General features: G+C 58.4%; 4 protein-coding genes across 4 annotated transcripts; 2 read left to right on the forward strand and 2 right to left on the reverse strand.

The window, feature by feature from the left end:
- Positions 1–1,395: 1,395 nt before the first annotated feature.
- Positions 1,396–4,266, forward strand: PLICBS_005724 (blue light receptor; the record flags this gene model as incomplete). Its single annotated transcript, XM_018319418.2, has 1 exon — positions 1,396–4,266. One exon carries the CDS (start codon positions 1,396–1,398, stop codon positions 4,264–4,266), a length of 2,871 nt encoding a protein of 956 aa, XP_018181892.2.
- Positions 4,267–5,555: 1,289 nt separating this feature from the next.
- PLICBS_005725 (uncharacterized protein) lies at positions 5,556–10,093 on the reverse strand (the record flags this gene model as incomplete). The annotated part of the gene is made up of 3 exons (XM_018319419.2): positions 5,556–8,681; positions 8,731–9,898; positions 9,963–10,093. 3 exons carry the CDS (start codon positions 10,091–10,093, stop codon positions 5,556–5,558), a joined length of 4,425 nt encoding a protein of 1,474 aa, XP_018181893.2.
- Positions 10,094–11,041: 948 nt separating this feature from the next.
- On the forward strand, positions 11,042–14,743 carry PLICBS_005726 (uncharacterized protein; the record flags this gene model as incomplete). The annotated part of the gene is made up of 4 exons (XM_018319420.2): positions 11,042–11,306; positions 11,365–13,263; positions 13,314–14,437; positions 14,501–14,743. The coding sequence occupies 4 exons, from the start codon at positions 11,042–11,044 to the stop codon at positions 14,741–14,743; spliced, it is 3,531 nt and encodes a 1,176-aa protein (XP_018181894.2).
- A 726-nt stretch (positions 14,744–15,469) lies between these two features.
- Positions 15,470–16,352, reverse strand: PLICBS_005727 (regulatory particle non-ATPase; the record flags this gene model as incomplete). The annotated part of the gene is made up of 2 exons (XM_018319421.1): positions 15,470–15,748; positions 15,807–16,352. 2 exons carry the CDS (start codon positions 16,350–16,352, stop codon positions 15,470–15,472), a joined length of 825 nt encoding a protein of 274 aa, XP_018181895.1.
- Positions 16,353–21,029: the final 4,677 nt, after the last annotated feature.

A 21,029-nucleotide genomic window follows, 5' to 3' on the forward strand; every position in this document is an offset into this window, starting at 1 on the left:
GTACCTGACCTTTACCCCCGTCACCCTAGATAGCAGGACGGAGTGCCTGCGGATGAACGCACGTCGTACGGCCAGGTGCCTACCTACGGGCGACCAAGCCAGGGCTTGGGACGTAGGTCAGGTACTACCTACTAGGTTAGTACCTTTCGTAGGGCTTCATAGGTACCTGCGGTAGAGGGAAAGCAGTGTGCTGTGCTGCTGCATAGGTCGGCACGGGGTGCAAACTGGCAGACCACATGTCTTGCGCCCGGTCCAATCCGTCGTCTCCAACATTGCGGTCCCTTGGGGCCCGGTATTTCCATGCGCAAACTCGACAGACGGAGAAAATTGCCCATCCGGGGCCCCTCCCTCCTTCCTCTGCCCGCCCGCGCGTTGCCTCGCACCCGCGCCAGCGTCGTTTGGCCGGTACGGAGAGCACAGGTACCGACCTACCCGTACCCGCCCAGCCCCCCCCCCCCCCCCCCCCCCCGGCCACCATCCGCCACCACCGCCCCCCCACGCCGCCGCCCGAACCCGGCCGAGACGCGTCCACTATGGTGCACGGGGCGGACTGAGGTCGAGGTACGAGCGGTCCAGGTACAGAGGTACCGCAGGTCGGCGCCTTGGAGCACGAAACAGGGAACCCAGCAAATCCCAGGAACCCATTTGCCCATCAGTAATCGCCCTGCACCGCAAGTCACATCACCACGCACCGTCTGCCATTTTCCCTCACAAGCCTCGCCCTGCACCGGCCCAACGCATCGCCGTGACCGTTGCAAGCGCGCCCCGACAAACGACAGCGCCGACGGGCCCGACAGACACCAGACACGAGCCTCCATCACCACCGCCGTCGGCACCGGCCCTCGACCTGAGGACGCCCCGCCTCGCTGTCTCTGCCTCGAGGGGCTCCCACGACATTATACAGCAGGTGGCTGCTCGTGCTACCAAGCGCCATCGAAAAGCCATCGACGCTCGTTGCCATTACGCCTAACCCTACGTTATACCGGCCGCCAACCCCTCACCGGTGCTCACAACGGCTCCGAGCTCTGTCCTCCCTCGACGACCCGCGGCCGACCGAACGAAATCTCCTGCACCCTCGGACGCCCACCGCGCCCTCGCTGCCAACTTGATACCCCGACCCGGCAACCGACCCCAGTTTTGGGCTCCGCTGCAGTCTTCCAGTTCGGCATTGTCGCTTGCACCGTGGTATTGAGGCTTGCAGGGGGCTGAAAGTGCTGCGCGATACATGCTCAGGAGGCAGGGTTCCCGCGCCTCGTCCTGAAAGCCAGCCCGGCCCAATAAGCACGACTGTCGCTGCCCAGCACCACTGCCGGTGTTTCTCGTCCCTCCTAAGCGCTGCCTTCTGAATCCTCACACACGCCGAGGCCTTCTCCTCTTCAGTCAAATGCTGCCGCCATGGATGGCTACTATTCCCACTCCCAGCTGCCTCCGCAGGAGCTGCAGCGCCAGCTCTCTCAGCAGCAAGATCAACAGCACCAGCACCAGCACCAGCATCAACATCAACATCAGCAACAGCACCAGCACCAGCACCAGCACCAGCACCAGCACCAGCACCAGCAACACCAGCATCATCTTCGGGGAGGAAGTATGAGCATGTCCATGCAACACTCTCTCCAGCAGCCAGGCATGTCCCAGGTGATGCAAGAGCCGTCTATGCTTTCTGGTGACTCGCTCGACGAGATGATGCGGAACAGCCAGGAAGGCGCCCAGCGCCGCCGGAGCATGCCGCACGCGTACGGCAACCATGGGCAGCAAGAACAAAATCAAAGGCGCATGTCGGCCATGGGAGCTTCAGACTTGGTCGGGTTTGGGGCCGACGAGACGGACCTCAGTGGCTTCCAGTTCAACCAGTCCATGGGGCCTCCCTCGGGCCTTTCCAACATCAACACCAGCCTCGGCATGCCAGACCAGATCGGAAGCTTCATGACCGATCCCAATGACTATTCCACAATCTCTCCTGACTTGATGGGCCAAATGATACCAGCATCATTTGCCAACATGGACATGGGCCAAATGGCCAACGATCCTTCCATGGGCTTGCTGTCAGCACCAGGCAACGCGCCTGGTTCCATGGCCGGAACCTTCAGCCCCGATCAGATGGCTCAGCTTGGGACCGAGTTTTCAATGAACGTCAACTCGGACTTGGACAATCTGCCTGCGACGACTGGTGGCGCTTCGGGCCCTGCAGGGGGAATTGGTGATGGCGACGATGACATGATGGGCATGCAGCAACAGCAGTTCGGCTCAATGAGTTCAATGTCCAATGCGCCCGCCGCCAATACCATGAACCTCAACCCAAGCGCAGGTGGGCTTGCCCAAAGCATGCCTCCGCCAATGTTGCGTCATGTCTCATCCGGTTCTGGGATATCCCCTCAGCGTGGAAACTCTACCACCAGTGTCACGCAGCAAAGCGCCGCCTCGGACGCAAACACACCCGCTACTGTGTCGACGCCACGCGAGTCCAAGGAGAAGACGATTTACTCCAAGAGCGGCTTCGACATGCTGAAGGCTCTCTGGCTGGTTGCGACTCGCAAGGACCCCAAGATCCACCTAGGTGCAGTCGACATGTCGTGCGCCTTCGTCGTTTGCGACATTACCATGAACGACTGCCCAATCGTATACGTGTCCGACAACTTTCAAAATCTTACCGGCTACAGCCGCCACGAAATCGTCGGACAAAACTGCCGATTCCTTCAGGCGCCAGATGGCAAGGTCGAGGCCGGGTCAAAGCGCGAGTTTGTCGATGATGGTGCTGTCTACAACCTCAAGAAGATGATTCACGAAGGTCGTGAGGTGCAGCAGAGCCTCATCAACTATCGCAAGGGAGGAAAGCCGTTTCTCAACCTGCTGACCATGATACCAATTCCTTGGGACACCGACGATATCAGGTACTTCATCGGGTTCCAAATCGACCTCGTCGAGTGTCCGGATGCCATCTCTGGCCAAGAGCTGGGTGGGGTGAAGGTCGACTACAAACACAGCGACATTGGCCAATACATCTGGACACCACCGGCGTCAAGTCAGTGGGAGCCCGAAAGCGGCCAGACGCTAGGGGTTGACGACGTCTCGACACTGTTGCAGCAGTTCAATCCCAAGGGGCTTGTCTCGGACTGGCACAAGCAGTCATGGGACAAGATGTTGCTGGAGAACACCGACGACGTTGTTCATGTCCTTTCTCTCAAAGGCCTCTTCCTCTACTTATCACCTTCCTGCAAGCGTGTCCTGGAATACGATGCCGGAGATCTCGTGGGCAATTCGCTGTCCTCCGTCTGCCATCCGTCGGATATCGTTCCCGTGACGCGCGAGCTCAAGGATGCGACGACGGGCACACAAGTCAACATAGTCTTCCGAATTCGAAGAAAGCGCAGCGGCTACACATGGTTCGAGAGCCACGGCTCTCTCTTTGTCGAGCAAGGCAAGGGCCGCAAGTGTATCATACTCGTCGGTCGCAAAAGGCCAGTGTTTGCTCTCAGCAGACAGAACCTCGAAGCGAATGGCGGCATCGGCGACAGCGAGCTTTGGACAAAGCTGTCGACCTCGGGCATGTTTCTCTACGTCTCATCGAACGTTCGATCGCTCCTTGACTTGCAGCCAGAGTCGCTGGTGGGCACGAGCATCCAGGACTTGATGCGTAAGGAGTCACGTCCGGATTTCGGTCGTGCTATCGAAAAGGCAAGGAGAGGCAAGATCGTCACTTGCAAACACGAAGTCCAAAACCGTCGTGGGCAGGGGCTACAGGCGCAAACGGTCCTATACCCCGGAGACGCAAGCGAAGGCCAGAAGCCATCGTTTTTACTGGCACAGACGAAGCTTCTCAAGGCCTCGTCTCGCAGCCTTGCTCCAGCTAGCGGCGCTGGAAGCACCAGGTCAGTATCAGCGACGCCTCGGAGCAACAGCCACTCCCAGCTTGATCTTGGTGACGGGCACGTGTCGCAACCGGGTGGTGGACACTTGGCGCCGGGCACGCAAGACGCCGCGCTCGCCTCGGACGATAACATCTTCGATGAGCTTCGGACGACAAAGTGTTCAAGCTGGCAATTCGAGTTGAGACAGATGGAGAAGGTGAACCGAATCCTTGCCGAGGAGCTCGGCGGCCTTCTTTCTAATAAGAAGAAGCGGAAGCGAAGAAAGGGCGTGGGCAATATCGTCCGAGACTGTGCCAACTGCCACACGCGCAACACGCCCGAGTGGCGAAGAGGGCCCAGCGGGCAAAGGGATCTTTGCAACAGCTGCGGCCTTCGTTGGGCGAAGCAGGTAAGGGAATAGCAAGCCACTGATGCTGAACACCTCATGTGAACCCATTCATTAACACGGAGACTATTAGACCGGTCGTGTGTCTCCACGAAACTCCTCAAGGGGAGGCAACAACGGAAATGGTGATTCGCAGAGCAAAAAGTCGGCGTCGCCAATTCACTCTTCCCCGCTACACAAAGAGCTATCATCCGAGACGCCGAACCCGCATGCTGGACCCGGTAACAGCACCGGCGGCTCGAAAACGGATCGCAACGCCAACATTGACCCGACGCAACTGACGAACAAAGGCCCAGCTACAGCCGCGAGTGGTGCACCATCGGCAACTGGTCAGAACTCTTCAACGGCGATGCCTCCACCTAGTCAACCCTCACTCTCAGGAGGAGCACCGGGCTCGTCTATGACGTCCATTCAGGAAGAGCGGGAGACGAGCCAGTCATGATATCGGCTCAGCGCAACCCTTGTTCCCCTTCCTTGGCCAGCGTTGATTCTTCTGTTCAACATAATGGATATCCTTAACATCCGCGTCTGCCAGAAGTGACTTGCTAGGTCAAGTGAACCAAGCAGGCAGCGGCACCGGATTGTTTTGCCCCTTGGCTTTAAACCTCACGATTTCAATCACGGCCCATGATGAAACAGGAGCAGATTGTGTTTTTTGCGATTGCCCAGTGAGCTGGGTGTGCATTTATTACCGGACACACCCGGTCACTGTTAGACCACATTATACCACATACACGAGGCGTTGATGGCTTGTTACTCCTGCCTGCTTTGCTCTCTATGCTTATGACACTCCAGTCCAGCTTCCATTTCGTTGGAGTCTTCCTGTGTCTCATACTGCGCTTTCCTCAAACTCTTGTGGAGGACCCATCACTTTTGCGCTGCCACGTCTGCTTCGACAGGGTGTTCGGAAATCTATATGAGTTCGGGCTTGTTCCGACAGAGGCGCGCATATCTCCTTGCGGATATTCGACCAGGACGTGGAGTCGGACCAGGTCGCCACGCAGAACATCAATAACGGACGCGAGATGGCCAACTTTCGACGACGAAGCGGCTGCAGGCTAAATGTATGACTTGTCTCATTAGCATGTGGCGGCGGTCAGAGATGATGGCGTTGAGACTTGCAAACGCAGAGGGCATAAAACAATGGCTGTACGGATTCTGGCTATGATATACGGAAATGAATCCAAAGAAGACAGATATAAAAATTGTAAAACGTTTCAACATGAATACAGCGGTCTAAGCATCGCGTTTGTGCCGCCCGTCCCGTCATGACGCTAGTTCGATGCGGCATGTCTATCGCTACTTCACAGCTCATCTTTGACGTGACTGCTTGTGGCCTCTTCTACCAGCGTCCGGCTCTTCGTATTGACGGCCTTTGTACCGTCCTTGGGATCCGGCTGGCTCGCCTGGGCTTGCTTTCGCCTCTTACCCAACGCTGCAATCTCTTCATCGTACACGGTCCACTCAGGAACCTGCCGCCGGGCGCGGTCTAGCTTGGGCTCTTTGGTCTGCGGGTTGTTGCACAGGTCGATTGTGCGCGCGCTAGCGAGGCTGTCGTCGCTGCACCACGTCTCGCACCACAACCACTCCTGCGGTAGGCTGTGGATGGGAATCTGGAACTGCATGTGGTTGGGGAGGTCCTGGTCCAAGTTGGACAAGCTCGCCGGGTCCGCGGAGAGCGCATGGTACTGCTGGCGCAGGCGATCGCCCGCCGCGAGCTCGCGGAAGCGACGGAGATCAACGACGTACAGGGCCGAGATGTGGTACGGCTTGCCGCGGAGGTAGTTTGCCCAGTAGCCCTGTTTCCAGAAGCGGAATCCTTCCATTTCTGTGCGTGAGTCGCACATCGGCGTGAATCCGTAAGGCGCGCCCTCGAGGTCCCTATTGACTAGGTCCATCATGTCTGTCCTGACAATCTGATCCGCGTCGACGAAAATGACCTTGTCCAGTGACAAGGGGAAAAGCACATCGAGGAACAGAATCTTGTAGCCCCAGATCTCGCGCTGCTTCTCCTTCTGTTGCCTCAACCAGTGTGGCCACTTGTATGTGACCATCTCGTACTTGAAACCATATTCCTTGGCGAGGTGCGGGATGAACTCCTTGAACGAAGGCGACAGGAATTGCTCGATGAACCAGAATTTGACGCTGTGCTTGGTGTTGCGCATCACCGACACCATCATAATGTTGAGCATTCGCTCGTATAGGTGTCCACTGGCCACAGAGAAAATGTTGATGTCCGCGTGTACCTGCGCTGAAACTTCCTTGCCCTTGGAGCCACCAAGCAGCCCCTCGGCGAACTTCATTCCCTTGGAGACCAGGCTGTCGGAAGCCGACCGATCGGAGGATTCGAGAACATCTTCTTCCTCCATTCCGGGTTTCCGTTTCAGGCGCGGATACAAAGTCGACCCTTGAAAGTTCATGAGGGCAAGCTCAGTACCTTCATCACCAGGCGCAGGTTCCCAACCCTGAGCACCGATACTTTCAATAGTATATATGTCAGACGTCCTGCCCGCCTTGAGCTGGATCTTATAGAAGCCAGGGTTTGCCTTGAACTGGAAAAAGCCAAGGTTCGACATGACAATAGTGTCCGTCACAAGCGGCTCTCTCTCAGTCGACAGCACTAGCTGAGCACCTCGTGGAGGGCTCCCGTCGTCGTCCCGGGAGTGGCCTTCGATGAGGATGTGCTGCAGCTCGTACGTTGCGTCGATGTCAGTTTGCGCGGAGCTCAGCTTGATGTTGTCCAAGTCATGCGCGGACTCTTTTGGTGCCACAAGCCAGGCTGGTGGGACGTCCATGCCCACGGTCAACAGCGCCTCTGATGGCAGACTCTTGAACGTGGCTCTCAATCCTGCTACGTTTCCACTCGCGTCGAAGGATGGCTTGGGTTCCATGACAAACCTAAAGAACCGCTTCACGGGCAACTCTCCAATGTTGTCTCGTGGGTTCAAGATGAGCTTGACATAGACGCCTTCCAGGTCCGACAAGACTTTCAGGATGGGTACCCATCTCTGGGCCTTCTCACTGACAGGATCCAAGAGGCCCACGATGTGGATATCCGCGGACTTCGCGTCGCCAACCTCGATTGCAGTGTGTGTGGTGTTCCATGAATCGTACAAAGTCGAGCGAATGGTTGGCGCCGACTCAAAAATGCCTTCCGGAAGATCAGAAATGGTTGACAGGGCAGTTATTGACGTAAGCTTGGCTGCTGCTATGGGACTAGAGAGTCGATCAGTGAGCCCTAAGTCGTCGACGGCTTTGTAGACCGGCAGGATCCGTCGCTGCTGCTCGAAATCGAGCAAATGGTGAAAGTCATCCGACGTAAACGGATCCCCGGGCGCTATTGGCCCGACAACGCGGCCATTAAGCAGGATCGATTGTGTGCCCGTTCCGAGTCTAGCCATGGAGAGGAAGCTGGACAACGCTGCAGAGAAATCCTCATCGCCAGAGGCATCGGCAGTACTGTCGATCATCTTACTCAGTGCCTCCTTGGTCTCAATGGTAGCAACAGTCTCTGTGTCTGCCTTCAAGAGGGAGTTCACGCGTGAAGCCGTCGATATATCAGCCGGGTTGTGCAAGAGCTCAAGGTGAATTCCGGGATTGTTGCGCTTGAATTCCAGAGCAGCCAGCATGAGATCTTGGCCGTCATCGCTCGTTACATCTGCGAGCACCGTCACGACAGCCCAATTCTCCTTTGACGAATCCGCATAGGCTCCGAAGACGGGGAGCTGTCCCAGTAGCCTGCCATGTTCTTCGTAGATCTTGCTCACGTCCAGCATGCGGAGTGACTTGTCATCCTCCAACGAAATGTACGGATTTCGTCTTGTGGCAGCTCCTTTGAGAAAAATACCGGGGATCCAGGTGTCCTCGCCCACCAAGCCATGGAAGATGCCCTGTTGGACATTCTGAAGGTCCTCGCCTATCTTCATGCTCATTGTCTGCATCCACTTCTTGTCGCGTGGAGTTAAGATACCATTGATGAAGAGCGGTGCCGTCGGAGTGTCGGCTCTGAGGCGCTTGGTCCAGGAGGCGGCTAAGTCTGCTTGCGCAGCATATGAGTCCGTGGCCAGGACCTCTTGGAGTGACAGGGTCTGCCCTCCTGGCAGTAGCTCTTGAGAGGCCAATGCTGCTGAGAGAATTTTCTCATCGGCAGTAAGGGTGCCACGTTCTCCCAAGACCTGCAAATAGCCTACAATAGACTCGGCTCCGTAGTTTTTGATCAGGTGATAAAGCACCTTGGCGTGAGCAGAAGCCTCCGGTGTCGATGTCGATGGTACGATACCAAAACGTATAGGGATGCCTCGGCTCATGATGGAAATCACTTGTGAGAGAAACTGGATGTCGTCCGGCCTGGAAATATCTGCGGGAATAATAAGGTTGAAGATGTTCAGACCAATTGGCGGCATCTGACCAGGATAGGTTCTCCGAAGTAGCTGCGTAGAAATCAGCAGCTGGCGCAATACTGGAGGCTCACGTACTTACCGACGCCAATTCTTTCGGGTAGTCCGCGTACCGGGCATCGTTCTCGAGGTCATTCAGCCAGATAATCACACGGCCCTGCTCTTCACGGTCCGTCCAGTCGTACCGAAGAGGCTCGTCGTCCCCCTTTGCAGAAGAGACAGACTCATGACCAAGGAGGGAGACAGCTTGTTTGCCATCAAGGCCAAGGCTGCGAACGCCACGGATCAGCTTTCTCTCCCGGCGAAGCATCTCGACGAGGTTGAACGGCTCGATTTGACGCTCAATCAACTGAAGACCGTTCATCCACAAGAAATTGATGCCACCACGAATGAGATTGGCTCGATTCCTCTCGGCTTCGGCAACAAACTCTTGAGACACATTGTGCGTTGCGAGGGATGCAGCAAATCTCGGGAAGTCTTGGGTCAGCTTAACGAGTGTGGCGAACGGATCGGTGCTTCGCTGAATGAATGAAGAAGTCTTCAACCCCAAAGGTCCAAGCTCTGACGCGGATAATGGCTGGAGGTCGGCTACGTCTTCGACTTCGTTTAGGACAGCGTCCGACCCAAGTGGCTTTTGCGACCCGTGATCCGACTCTCGGTCATCGATCACGATATAGTCTGTTTTCTTGAGTGCAAGCTCTACACCATAGCCACTCACAGGCAGTGGCCGGAAATCCACCACGCTACTGCGACGGTAACGCACACGATAGCTGAGTGTCATCGCCCGGGCCGCCTTGGAGAGCGCGGCGTGAAATTCCCCAAATGTCGGCGACGCTGGATCCGTATAGAGAACTGCTTCTCTCCCAGCTCCCAAAGCCCGGTCAAATGGTAAATCTTTGATTGCGGATTTGGACAGGTCGTGCTTCACGACGTCGTCCATGGCAGGGGTGCAGTACTGCTTCCCGTCAAGCAGTATCCAGTCCGAGCACTTCGAGTCGGCCACAGCAGGCTCCACGGCTGTGGTGTAATACTGGTAGTGCGCCTCTATCCTCGGCGCCGCCGTACGCAGTGAAAGGGCGAGGTTGAACGTAGACAGAGCATCGGGGCTGGACACGTGGCCGTCATTACGGAGCACGTCGAGGAACTTCTGGTATAACTCGTTATCGGAGGACGCCGACGCAAAGTGGCCGCTTGCGATTCGGTCAAGAAGAGGAAAGTAGGCGCTCGAGTTTTCCCCTGCTGCGGTCTCGCTTAAGTCCTTCTTAGCATTTCTTCGCACAGCGGTAGGTAGTTGACGTTATCCGCTCGACGTACAGAAGCTCGAGCAGGTAAGGGCCGGCTTGAAAGGCAGCGTTCATGCCCACGTTGACAGATTTAGACGCTGCAGCCAGCGGCAAAGCCGTCAAGGCTGCGGCGACAACCGCTGACAGCGCTGGAGGCCGCATGATCGCCCGCCGCGATATCGGTGTTCTCGTAGGCTACACCCACGCCGCGCGCGCTGCGAGGTCCTCGGGCAGGGTTGCACCAATTATTTTCGGCTCTATTGCGCGCCACAATTGGGCGGTGTCGGCGTCTCTGCTTCTCTCAGATCATTTCTGTTGGCTGGAAAGGAGGTTAAGGAAGGCAAAGCTGGGACCCTCGATGCCCTCAAGACAATACCCAGGCGGTTGAGAACACCGTCGCAGCAAAGAGCTGCACCAATTTGGACTAGCGCAGCATGACGTCCAGGGGCACCGACACGGCAGAAAGTATTGGAGGGGCAAGCCAGACATTGCGCCGGCCAGGGCGGTGAGGGGCAGGCACCGTGGCAGCTGTGGCGTCGGCAGAACAATGTTGCGGCGGCTGGAGCCAGGGAGCCAGAGCCCACATTTCAACGTGGACTGGACACGATGGCTCAATTGCTCCATAGCATCCAGGAGTCGAGCCCGGCCAGCATAACACCACCTGCCCACGACTCGGCGTCGCCTCTCCACGTCCCCCCTTTTGATGCTGACGGCTGGCCAGCTCGCGAACACCACAACATCCACGCCAGTTGCCAGCTTCGCCCTGCCGCCCCATCTTGGACCAGCTCTGGTCTGCGACCCCCTCCTCCCTGACGCACGAAGCTGCGGCTTCATCTCCCCGCCAAAATGCAGTCCTCACCCGGCATGTTGACCAAGGTTTGTGTGCCTGCACAGGATCGCCAGCTTCGTGGCATCCCGCAGGCAGCCGAGCTGACAGCGAACTGCAGTTCGAGTCCAAGTCCTCACGGGCGAAGGGCATTGCCTTCCACCCCAAGAGGTAACGCGCGCAGCAGAGCTCCGCCCATCGATGCGACACGCTAACAAGCCACTGCCAGGCCATGGATCTTGGTATCGCTCCATTCGTCAACCATCCAGCTTTGGGATTATCGAATGGGTACATTGATCGACCGATTCGAGGAACACGACGGGCCCGTTCGAGGCGTCGATTTCCACAAGACGCAACCACTATTTGTGTCCGGTGGCGACGACTATAAGATCAAGGTCTGGTCTTACCAAACTCGGCGATGCTTGTTCACTCTGAATGGCCATCTCGACTACGTCCGAACCGTGTTCTTCCACCATGAGCTGCCATGGATTCTTTCGTCCTCCGACGACCAAACCATTCGGATATGGAACTGGCAAAACCGCTCCTTGAGTATGCTATCCCCCCACGCGCACGCCATGGAGACAACATATGCTGACCTTGCGCGCAGTTTGCACCATGACCGGCCACAACCACTACGCGATGTGCGCCCAATTCCACCCGAAGGAGGACCTTGTCGTTTCTGCGTCACTCGATCAGTCGGTTCGCGTCTGGGATATCTCTGGTCTGCGAAAGAAACACTCGGCGCCCACCTCGATGAGCTTCGAGGATCAAATGGCTCGTGCCAACCAGAACCAGGCCGACATGTTTGGAAATACGGACGCCGTTGTCAAGTTTGTGCTCGAGGGCCATGATCGCGGTGTGAATTGGGTGGCCTTCCACCCGACCATGCCGCTGATCGTCTCGGCTGGCGATGATCGCTTGGTCAAGCTCTGGCGTATGAGCGAGACCAAGGCGTGGGAAGTCGACACTTGCAGGGGCCACTTCCACAATGCTTCGGGCTGCCTTTTCCACCCGCACCAGGACCTGATCTTGTCCGCGGGTGAAGACAAGACCATCAGAGTGTGGGACTTAAACAAGAGAACGGCAGTTCAGTCTTTCAAGAGAGAAAACGACCGGTTCTGGGTCATTGCAGCCCACCCTGAAATCAACCTCTTCGCCGCAGGACACGACAACGGCGTCATGGTCTTCAAGCTGGAGCGCGAACGTCCCGCCTCGGCCACGCACCAGAACATGCTCTTCTACATAACCAAGGAGAAGCATGTCAAATCATACGACTTCCAAAAGAACGTGGAGAGCCCGACCCTTCTGTCGCTGAAGAAGCTGGGGAGTCCTTGGGTCACCCCTCGCACCCTGTCATACAACCCAGCCGAGAGATCGGTCTTGGTCACGACACCTGCCGATGGTGGCTCTTACGAGCTGGTCAACCTTCCCAAGGATGGATCCGGGGCGATCGAGCCGACCGAGTCGAAGCGCGGCTCCGGAAACTCGGCCATCTTCGTTGCCAGGAACCGTTTCGCTGTCCTCGACACATCGAACCAGACCATCGACATCAAGGACTTGTCGAACAACACCACGCGGTCTTTCAAGCCCCCGGCGGGGACTACGGACATCCACTTCGGCGGCACCGGCAATCTGCTCATTCTAGCTCCGACGGCTGTCTATCTCTACGACATCCAGCAAAAGAAGAGCATCGCTGAGCTTGCTGTGAATGGTGTCAAATACGTTGTGTGGTCAAACGACGGTCTCTACGCCGCGCTCCTGAGCAAGCACAATGTGACAATCGTGACAAAGACCCTCGAGCAAGTCAGCACTTTGCACGAGACCATCCGTATCAAGAGTGCCACATGGGATGACGCCGGCGTCCTCTTGTATTCCACGCTAAACCACGTCAAGTACACGTTGCTCAACGGCGACAACGGCATTGTCCGTACTCTGGACCAAACTGTTTACTTGGTGCGCGTCAAGGGCCGCAACGTCTACTGTCTCGACCGAGCGGCAAAGCCCCGGGTTCTGCAAATCGACCCCACCGAGTATCGCTTCAAGCTTGCGCTGGTCAAGCGAAACTATGAGGAGATGCTTCACATCATCCAGACTTCGAGTCTCGTCGGCCAGTCAATTATCTCCTACTTGCAGAAGAAGGGTTACCCTGAGATTGCCTTGCAATTTGTTCAGGATCCAACAACTCGTTTCGATCTGGCCATTGAGTGTGGCAATCTCGACGTTGCAGTCGAGATGGCAAAGGAGCTGGACAAGCCCAAGTTCTGGTCTCGATTGGGCACCGAGGCACTTGCTCACGGCAACCACCAAATTGTCGAGATGTGCTACCAGAAGCTCAAGCAATTCGACAAACTGTCGTTCCTGTACCTCGCGACCGGCGACCACTCGAAGCTTGCCAGGATGGCTAAGATTGCCGAGCACCGAGGTGACTTTTCTTCGCGATTCCACAATGCTCTCTACCTGGGCGAGGTTGAGGATCGTATTCAAATGTTCAAGGAGATCGACCTTTGTGAGCACCAATTGCTCCATGCGTGATGACTTTTGCTAACAACACCATAGACCCTCTGGCATATATGACGGCCAAGTCCCACGGTTTGGAGGAGGAGTGCCAAGCTATACTGGAGGCCACTGGCATAACTGAAGACCAACTTACGACACCTACTTTGGGCGAGTCGTTGGCACCCCCTAAGCCGGTGGTCCCCACGTTCAAGAGCAATTGGCCAACAAAGGCCAGCTCCCAGTCTTTCTTTGAGAAGGCGCTTCTCGGCCAGGTGGAAGGACTTTCGCTCGAAGACGAGCCATCGCGCGGCGACGGTGCGGGCTTCGAGGACGGCGCGGAGGTCGATACCATGGCGAAGCGCAACGGTGCATTGGCTGAAGATGACGAGGAGGATGTTGCTGGGTGGGACATGGGCGACGACGACGTGCCTGAGGCCGACAGCGACTTCGTCAACGTCGACAGCGCCGATGCGGGCGGTGCCGGGAGCAGCGAGGCCGATCTTTGGGCCAGAAACTCACCTTTGGCCGTCGACCACATTGCCGGTGGCTCGTTCGAAACCGCGATGCAGCTGTTGAATCGCCAAGTTGGCGCGGTCAACTTCGCACCTCTGAAGCCTCGCTTCCTCGAGGTATACCAGGCATCTAAGACGTTCCTGCCGGCCTCATCGGGCCTACCGTCTTTGATCAACTACGTTCGTCGCAACGTCGACGAGACAGATCCGCGACAGGTCCTCCCTGTTGTGCCGCGGGATCTGGAGCATCTCGCCTCAAACGACTTGCAAAAGGGTTACGACTCGATGAAGTCGAACAAGCTTGAAGATGGTGTCAAGCTGTTCAAGGGCATCCTTCATGCCATTCTGGTCAACGCCGTGTCCAGCGAAGGTGAAGTTGCAGAGGCGAAGAAGCTCATTACGTCCGCAAGCGAATATGCTGTCGCCATGGACATCGAGCTTGCCCGGAGAAGGCTCGGCGCCCCAGACGCTGTCGCTCAGGACCCTGCGAAGCACAAGCGGAGCCTGGAGCTCTCGGCGTACTTCACGATCCCCAAGATCGAAGTGCCGCATAGGCAATTGGCCCTGTTATCGGCCATGCAACTGGCCGTGAGAAACAAGAACTACAACTCGGCGCTGAGCTTCGCCAACCGCATTATTGCGAACGGCGGTTCAAGCAAGATTGTTGAGAATGTAAGTCCTGCTCCTCCTTCGACGTGCACGATTCGATTTACTCACCAATGCTCCCTTTCGTAGGCCAAGAAGACGAAAGCTCAGTGCGAGAGAAACCCCAACGACGCCATCGACATCGAGTTTGACCAGTTTGCCGAATTCGAGATATGCGCCGCCAGTCACACTCCGATCTACAGCGGCACGTCGTTCGAGGAGTGTGCGTTTGATGGGTCCAAGTACCACTCCAAGTTCAAGGGCACCGTGTGCAGGGTGTGTGAAGTCTGCGAAGTCGGCAAGCATGGCAGTGGCCTGAAGTTATTTGCGTAGATGAATAATGATGTCATGGGAGGATTAGATGCCAACGCAGAGGCTGGGAAAAGGTCGGCATGGTAGAAGGGCGGGTGCGAAAGGCATGACTGGTTCCTGGTAACAGGAACAGACAAGATGGCGGACTAGGCGTGGTGGCATGCGAGTCACCTGGCCGCGGCGTGCCTCTAGCCTAGCCGTGTCGAAGGTTAAAATGAATTGACGTTGTTCGGATCACCTCAGGTCGGGCACCCAGTGAGTTTAGCGTGCACGGAAGAAACCCTCATGGGACAGCAACAGATGGCCACTTTGGTGATCGACTTCTTACACACATAGCTCGATTTTGACCTCGGCGAAATCAAGAGAAAATCAAATCCGGTGCGCACCCACACACGACGACGGATGCTATTGCTAGTCGCAAGCCATGGCTTTTTGTCCGCCTGGTACTCTCGCCACGGCGTTTTAATGTGCGAATTGGACACTTGTCAACCATTGCTACTTGGTGCTTCATGAGCGATCACATTTGTCCGCGACGTCCCTTCTTTGTTCGTGTGAGCACGGCAAGACCGCCGCTGACGAGCGGAGGGAAAGAGGCGGCTGTAACAGCTCCCTAGCTTGGCCGGACCGCATGGTCGGACGGCCCGCCGTTCCGTAGGTCACATACTCCACGGCTTTGCAGTGCATGAGGGAGTCCCGTGAATAACGCCGGGGCATAAGTCTAGCAAGCTATGTGAAGTCGGGTTTCTGTTACACGATAGTCTCCAGCTCCCGCGCGTACCCCAATGTATTCTCTATCACCATCTGGCTCAAATCCTTGCTCTGCGCACCGTCCTCGCTCGTCTCGGTATTGCTGTCGGGGAAGAAGATGTTGCCGTCCCGTACGATCCAACCTCGATGTTTGGCAAACTGGATGACATCTCCCTCGGAGTCGAGGAACAAAAGGGACTTGGTGGAGCTGATGGGAAGGCTGGGGTATGCGCGCTCGCTGCTGCTGGCGATCTCGGAGCGAATCTGGTTCTTCAGGATCTTGGAGCGAGGTCAGCAACTGTTAATAGTGCTTTGCGGGGTGGGGGCTTGGGGTTACCTCGGAGAAGACGCTGTACTCGTCGCACGGCACCTCGCTGCTCTTCATGGCCTTCCAGACACGATCGTAACTCCCTTCCATCAACCATCTCTCCAGTCTAATGGGGTAGCCAAGATAGCGATCACCCTCGACATCGCCGGTGCTGCCGCCGCCGTCCCTGTTGGCGAGACTCTCGAGCTCCGAGTGAAACTCTGCGTACCGGCCCTGGGTCAGGAGCAGCAGCAGGCTGAGGCCAGTGACCTTGTTGCGCTCGGGCAGGTTCGGGGGTAATCTAGCCGAGGGGAGCTCGTAGAAGGGCTGGAGTTGCTGGACGTAGCGCGTGAAGGCTTCCGGGTTGCGGGCGCGGATGGCGAAGAGCGCTCCCTGCTCGTATGTCTCGCGCGCGAGGGCGAGGAGGTTTGCCGGGACAGAAGGCTTCGGCGTGAGGGCGTTGAGCTTGAGGAGGGCGAGCTTCGCCTTTGAGAGGAGTGAGATGGCCTCGTCCCAGCTCATGGACGGAGAGTGCTTGAGCTGGGCCAGCACCTGGGAGAGGTCGCGGTCGGCCATTGTCGAAGGTCGAAGGGGGGCGGCGGAGGGTGGGAGGCTGAGCGCTCTGTCGGGGGCGCGGTGGGCGGAATCTGGAGGCTATGTGTGCCGGGAACGATGATGAAGGGTTGGTCGTCTGCGAATGGACAATGTTCTGTCTCTGCCGGCTGGCTGACTAGGATGCTAGGCTGCCTGCGGTGACGCGAAGCCAGAGCTGGCTGGCACTGCGTGGACCGCAAGAGAGGCATGGAGCATTATGTAATCGCGCACGATCCACTGGGCTCTGCCACGCAAACACCGTCCACCCTCCACAGCCGCCGCACAGGCGGTGGTCTTTCTCGAGGTTGAGCACCAGAAGGGTGTTTCCAAGACGTCATATTTCCTTTCTTTTTTTTTTGTGGTGATCGAAGATATCTGCGCTCGTAACCTGGCTGCCTAAATCCTGGCGATAGTTCTCTCGATGAGAAGCACCAAGGATCCGGTCAGCCCCGAAACCATCAATTGCTTGTGTAGCAGCCTGGCGCTCCTGCCGCCACATGCAGACAAGTGAAAGTCAGGGATCATGGGGGACATATACTTCTGTATGCTCGATGCCATGGCATTCGGGACAAAGCCATGGCAACACAATGTTCTGATCCAAACACATCCTCACGGGGTTCTCTCTGCTCAGGCATCACTGTCAATTGCATGCATCTTGCGTTCTTACCGAACGCTGGCAGCTCCAGCGCCACTAACTCAGGACTTTGCGCATGCCTGTCTCCGCCACCCTTTGCAGAGCCGCCGGTTTGTCGAAGAAATGGCTGGCGTCGCATTCACGTCCGAGACAATGGTCACGCAGTCACAGACAGTGTCAAATTAGCCCACCATCTGGCGCAAAGGTGGGACAGCTTTGCTGCCAGACCACGGGGCATTAGGCCGCCAAGATTGGGAGACTGGGCAAGAGGAAAATCGGCGAGGCTGAATCGAACAGCGCTGCCAGCAGGCGGACAGCCTCGCGTCGTTGGCGTGGCTTGAGTTTAGCGATGTGACCGTCGGGATCGTTCCTTCCATCCGTCATGTCCCAATCGGTGCCCGATGCAGACAGATGGGACGAAACGGGAAGCTTCGCACTTTGGGTTACATCTCGCTCCTGCACCCACTGTTCCACGCCCACTTCAGTGACTCGGGTCTTGGAACTGAGGTTCCGCTGTTTTGCTTGCAGCCGACCCTGTTGTCCAAAGGAAGTGATTGCCGCGGCGCAACCATCTGGCACTCCGCACAAAGCTCCAGCGACCTCCTCCCAGAGCAGATGGCATGCCCGGTCCACCATACCCGCAGTCGGGTCATCTCACGCGCGGCTAGGCTCCGCGGCAAGTAGTCCACACACGGGGGAGATTAGATCAACTGCCAGCTGCTGGGTTCAGCATCGCCGGCGCCCACCAACGTCGCCCTTTTGCTGCCGCGGTACCAATTTTAGCAGCTGGCTTCAGGCCCGAGCACACCAGTGGCTGGCCGTTGGTGGACCCGGGGGGGGGGGGGGGGGGGGGGGGGGGGGCAAGCGTCTCCATTCCCATCCGCCAACGGACTCGCAAGGCTCTCTTTGCCCAAGGTGTTTCCAGCGAGCATTGCTCGCAAACCACAGCCTGCTACATTGTACTAGACGCGCGACAAAGAGCTTGTCTGCTAGAAAGAAAATACGGGGAATCGAGCGCCCGCGTAGCGGTTCAGGCTCCGGGGCCTTACTATCGCACGGCAGAGTTCATACACGTGCGGTAAGGAAAATCGATTGAGTCCAGGCCGCCTCGGCGTCGTTGGTTCGACAGACACGACGAACACGCGACGGCGGCTGATGTGCATGCCTCGCTCGCTTCGGGATGCGAAGCGCCCTGGGACCTGGAGACAGCCTGTCCCTCAGGCGCCAAGCGTCGCTTGATGCAGTCGAAGGTCAAGCGCAGGGCCAAGCCGGCGCCACAACGGGTAGCGCGTGTAAGACAGGCGCATTTCTGCCCTCCGACGGCTTCAACCGAAGTCGACGAGAGCCGGCAGCGGCATGGCGGCATGGCGGGTTGGCCAGGTCCCGTGGCAGGAGCTGTCGCCGTCCGTTGGCCATGGGCGATAGACTTTAAAGCGAAGCCCTTGCTCCCGCCACGAGGTCCTCGGCATCTTCGTCCGCCTTGCGTCACACGTCTTGCGTTGACCGAGACACTGTGCACTGGGCGCTGATCTCGTGAGGCACATGGCCACGAGAGTCAACTTTCACGCGTCCCAACTTAAAATCGCGGGCCTGTTGAGCGTTTCCTCGCCGGTCCTGTGCCCTGTGCATCAGCAACGCATCCGAGCCCGCAGCAGTGTCGTATGGGCATGTCGACATCCTGGCCTGCCTTGTCCCGCATCGTGGGAGCACGTCGCGGCCGGAACGCACGCACCGCAACAGCAGCAGTGACACCATCGCCACCACCGCATCCTCGCCCCGAACACCGGCCACCGGGCCTCGGCCTCGGATCCTGGGCGTGACAAGGAAAATTATACCAATCATCGAGAATTCCAAAGTCGCCGCCCTCGCGCACGCCGCATCGCAAGGATGACGAGCTGCGGTCGCGAGCAGGGCGGGGCGCCGTCGTGTAAGTGACACAGCTCCCCCTTTTCCCCTGCCCCGTCACACTCGAGGTCGCTGCAGGAGACGCCGGCGGACGAGGCCCGACGCGACGAGGAAGCATACGCGCCGGCAGCTAGAGGGGATTGGGAACGGCAACGGGAACGGGAACAAAATCCACACGCACGCGAAGATGCCGCCGGTCCAGATGAGGGAAGACGAGGTGGGCGGCCAGCGAACAACCTGCGCAGCCCACGCCTCGCGTCATCAGGCCATCCGCAACAACTGCCGCGGCCGACATGCTCCAGGCCGAGCGGACTGGACCTGGCAGACGTCCGGACCCTTGGGGCGTTCTTCTCGGGTCTGCAGGACAAGCGGCCGCCTGCATGCGCGATGAGGTACCTTGCTTTGTACCTTTACCCGCGCGGATGCATCGACTGCGTCATAGCCGCCGCCCTGCGTACCCAGCGTTTCGAACGTCGCGCGAGCCGCTGCAACGGTTTCGGGGCCACTTGGGGTATTTACTTTATGCGAGGCCGTTGTCGTCACCCGAGTCCCGACGACACTGGCCTTTCTGGAGGGCACGACAGGCGCCAAATTTGACGCCGGTGCTGCCACCACGGCTCAAGCCGGCGCCGCGCACAATCAACGGAATAGCACCCGTCGGGACCTTATTACAGCACACCTATTGAGGGGCCAGCACTGCGGAGTACCTCCCAAGCCTCCCGTCCATTGGATCGCAGCGCAGGCGGCTTCAGGGGGCCGGCGCAGGCTGACGCGCCCCCGGGCGGCCCTCTGATGAACCCCGCGGGTGCCCATTAAGTTGGCCACCAAGGCTGGCTGGCTTATTACAGGTACCTACCTGCTGCTAGCACCGGGCACCGACGGGACCTACCCGACCTCGCCAACCACCTCATCAGACGGAGGCTGCGACCCCCGGGCCCTCCGCCACGCGCGTTGGGCTGCCGTCAGTGACCAAGCCACGACGCATGTCATCGCACCCGTTCTCTGCGCTGCCTGGATGAGGCTCTCGGCGGCGGGCATCAACGTCAAAGCCGTCGACTGCCTGCCCCGCCCCCTATTCCGAAGAGCATTTTGGTGAGCCGGCCCGTCAGCCAGTGTCTCCAACACAGGCGGCAACCTCCACCGGCGCAGCGATTGCACAGCAGGGCTTCCATTCACGATGCAAGCCTCACAGGCGGTACTACTTGTCCCGTCCCGCCCCCTGTCATCCACACTGTCGGTCTGGCCGGGGGCTGCAGCGCAGCTCATCATCTCCTTCGCAACGAGCAACCTGGACGCCACCCATGGTGGGCATGCTTCGCCGCGCGGTGCAGGCCATGTTGCTTGCACGGTCCCTAAAATAGCCTCGCACCCGCACCCGCAACCATCCGCTGCGACCTGGGCGAGAGCCAGCCCGGTGGTGGTGGATCTGACGTTGGCCTCCATCTCATCAGCAGGCAAGCCGCTGGCCCGCCCCACACCACCACCACCACCACCACCACCAGCAGTGAGCACCACCGCCCACCCTCTCCTCCAAGGCGGCGCTGCCCAGTGCCAGGTGCCCATACAAGTAGGGCCTGGAGCCGCCGCTGGAGGGACTGCCGCTGGCGGGGGGGAAAGGGCTAGAGGAACGCTCCCGACTCCCGTCCTGGCCAGCATCGCCACCCACACCACCCTTACCTCTACCTTAATAAACCGACCAGCGGGACGGCGTCGCGACTCACCTCTGTTTCCAACGCACACTCCTTTTGCTGTCCCCGAGACCCTCCTCTCGTCTCGTCTCGCCTCGTCTCGCTCGCTCGTTCGATTCCCCCCGCGCACCCGCGCTTCCGCCCGCGTCTCTCTCTGGTTGCCCGCAGTTCCGCGTTCCCCGCTTCCTCTCGCCGTCGTTCCTTCGGCCGCGCGAGGCCCGCTGCACTGCCGCAACTAGCGGCCGTCACCACCGCTCTGACCTGCGTTGCCCTGCGTTGCCCTGCGCTGCCGTGCGCGGCCCTGCCCTGTTTGACGGACGGGACAACGGGCGACGGTCCTGGGCGCGCACGCACGACCTTCGCCGCGTCTTCTGCAGCCCCCCCTGACGGCCCAAGTCGGGCGAGCTCCCCTCAGCTGACGGCCCCCGGCCC

Source organism: Purpureocillium lilacinum, assembly GCF_023168085.1.
Source record: "Purpureocillium lilacinum CBS 284.36 DNA, scaffold_4, whole genome shotgun sequence".
NCBI classification, from domain to species: domain Eukaryota; kingdom Fungi; phylum Ascomycota; class Sordariomycetes; order Hypocreales; family Ophiocordycipitaceae; genus Purpureocillium; species Purpureocillium lilacinum.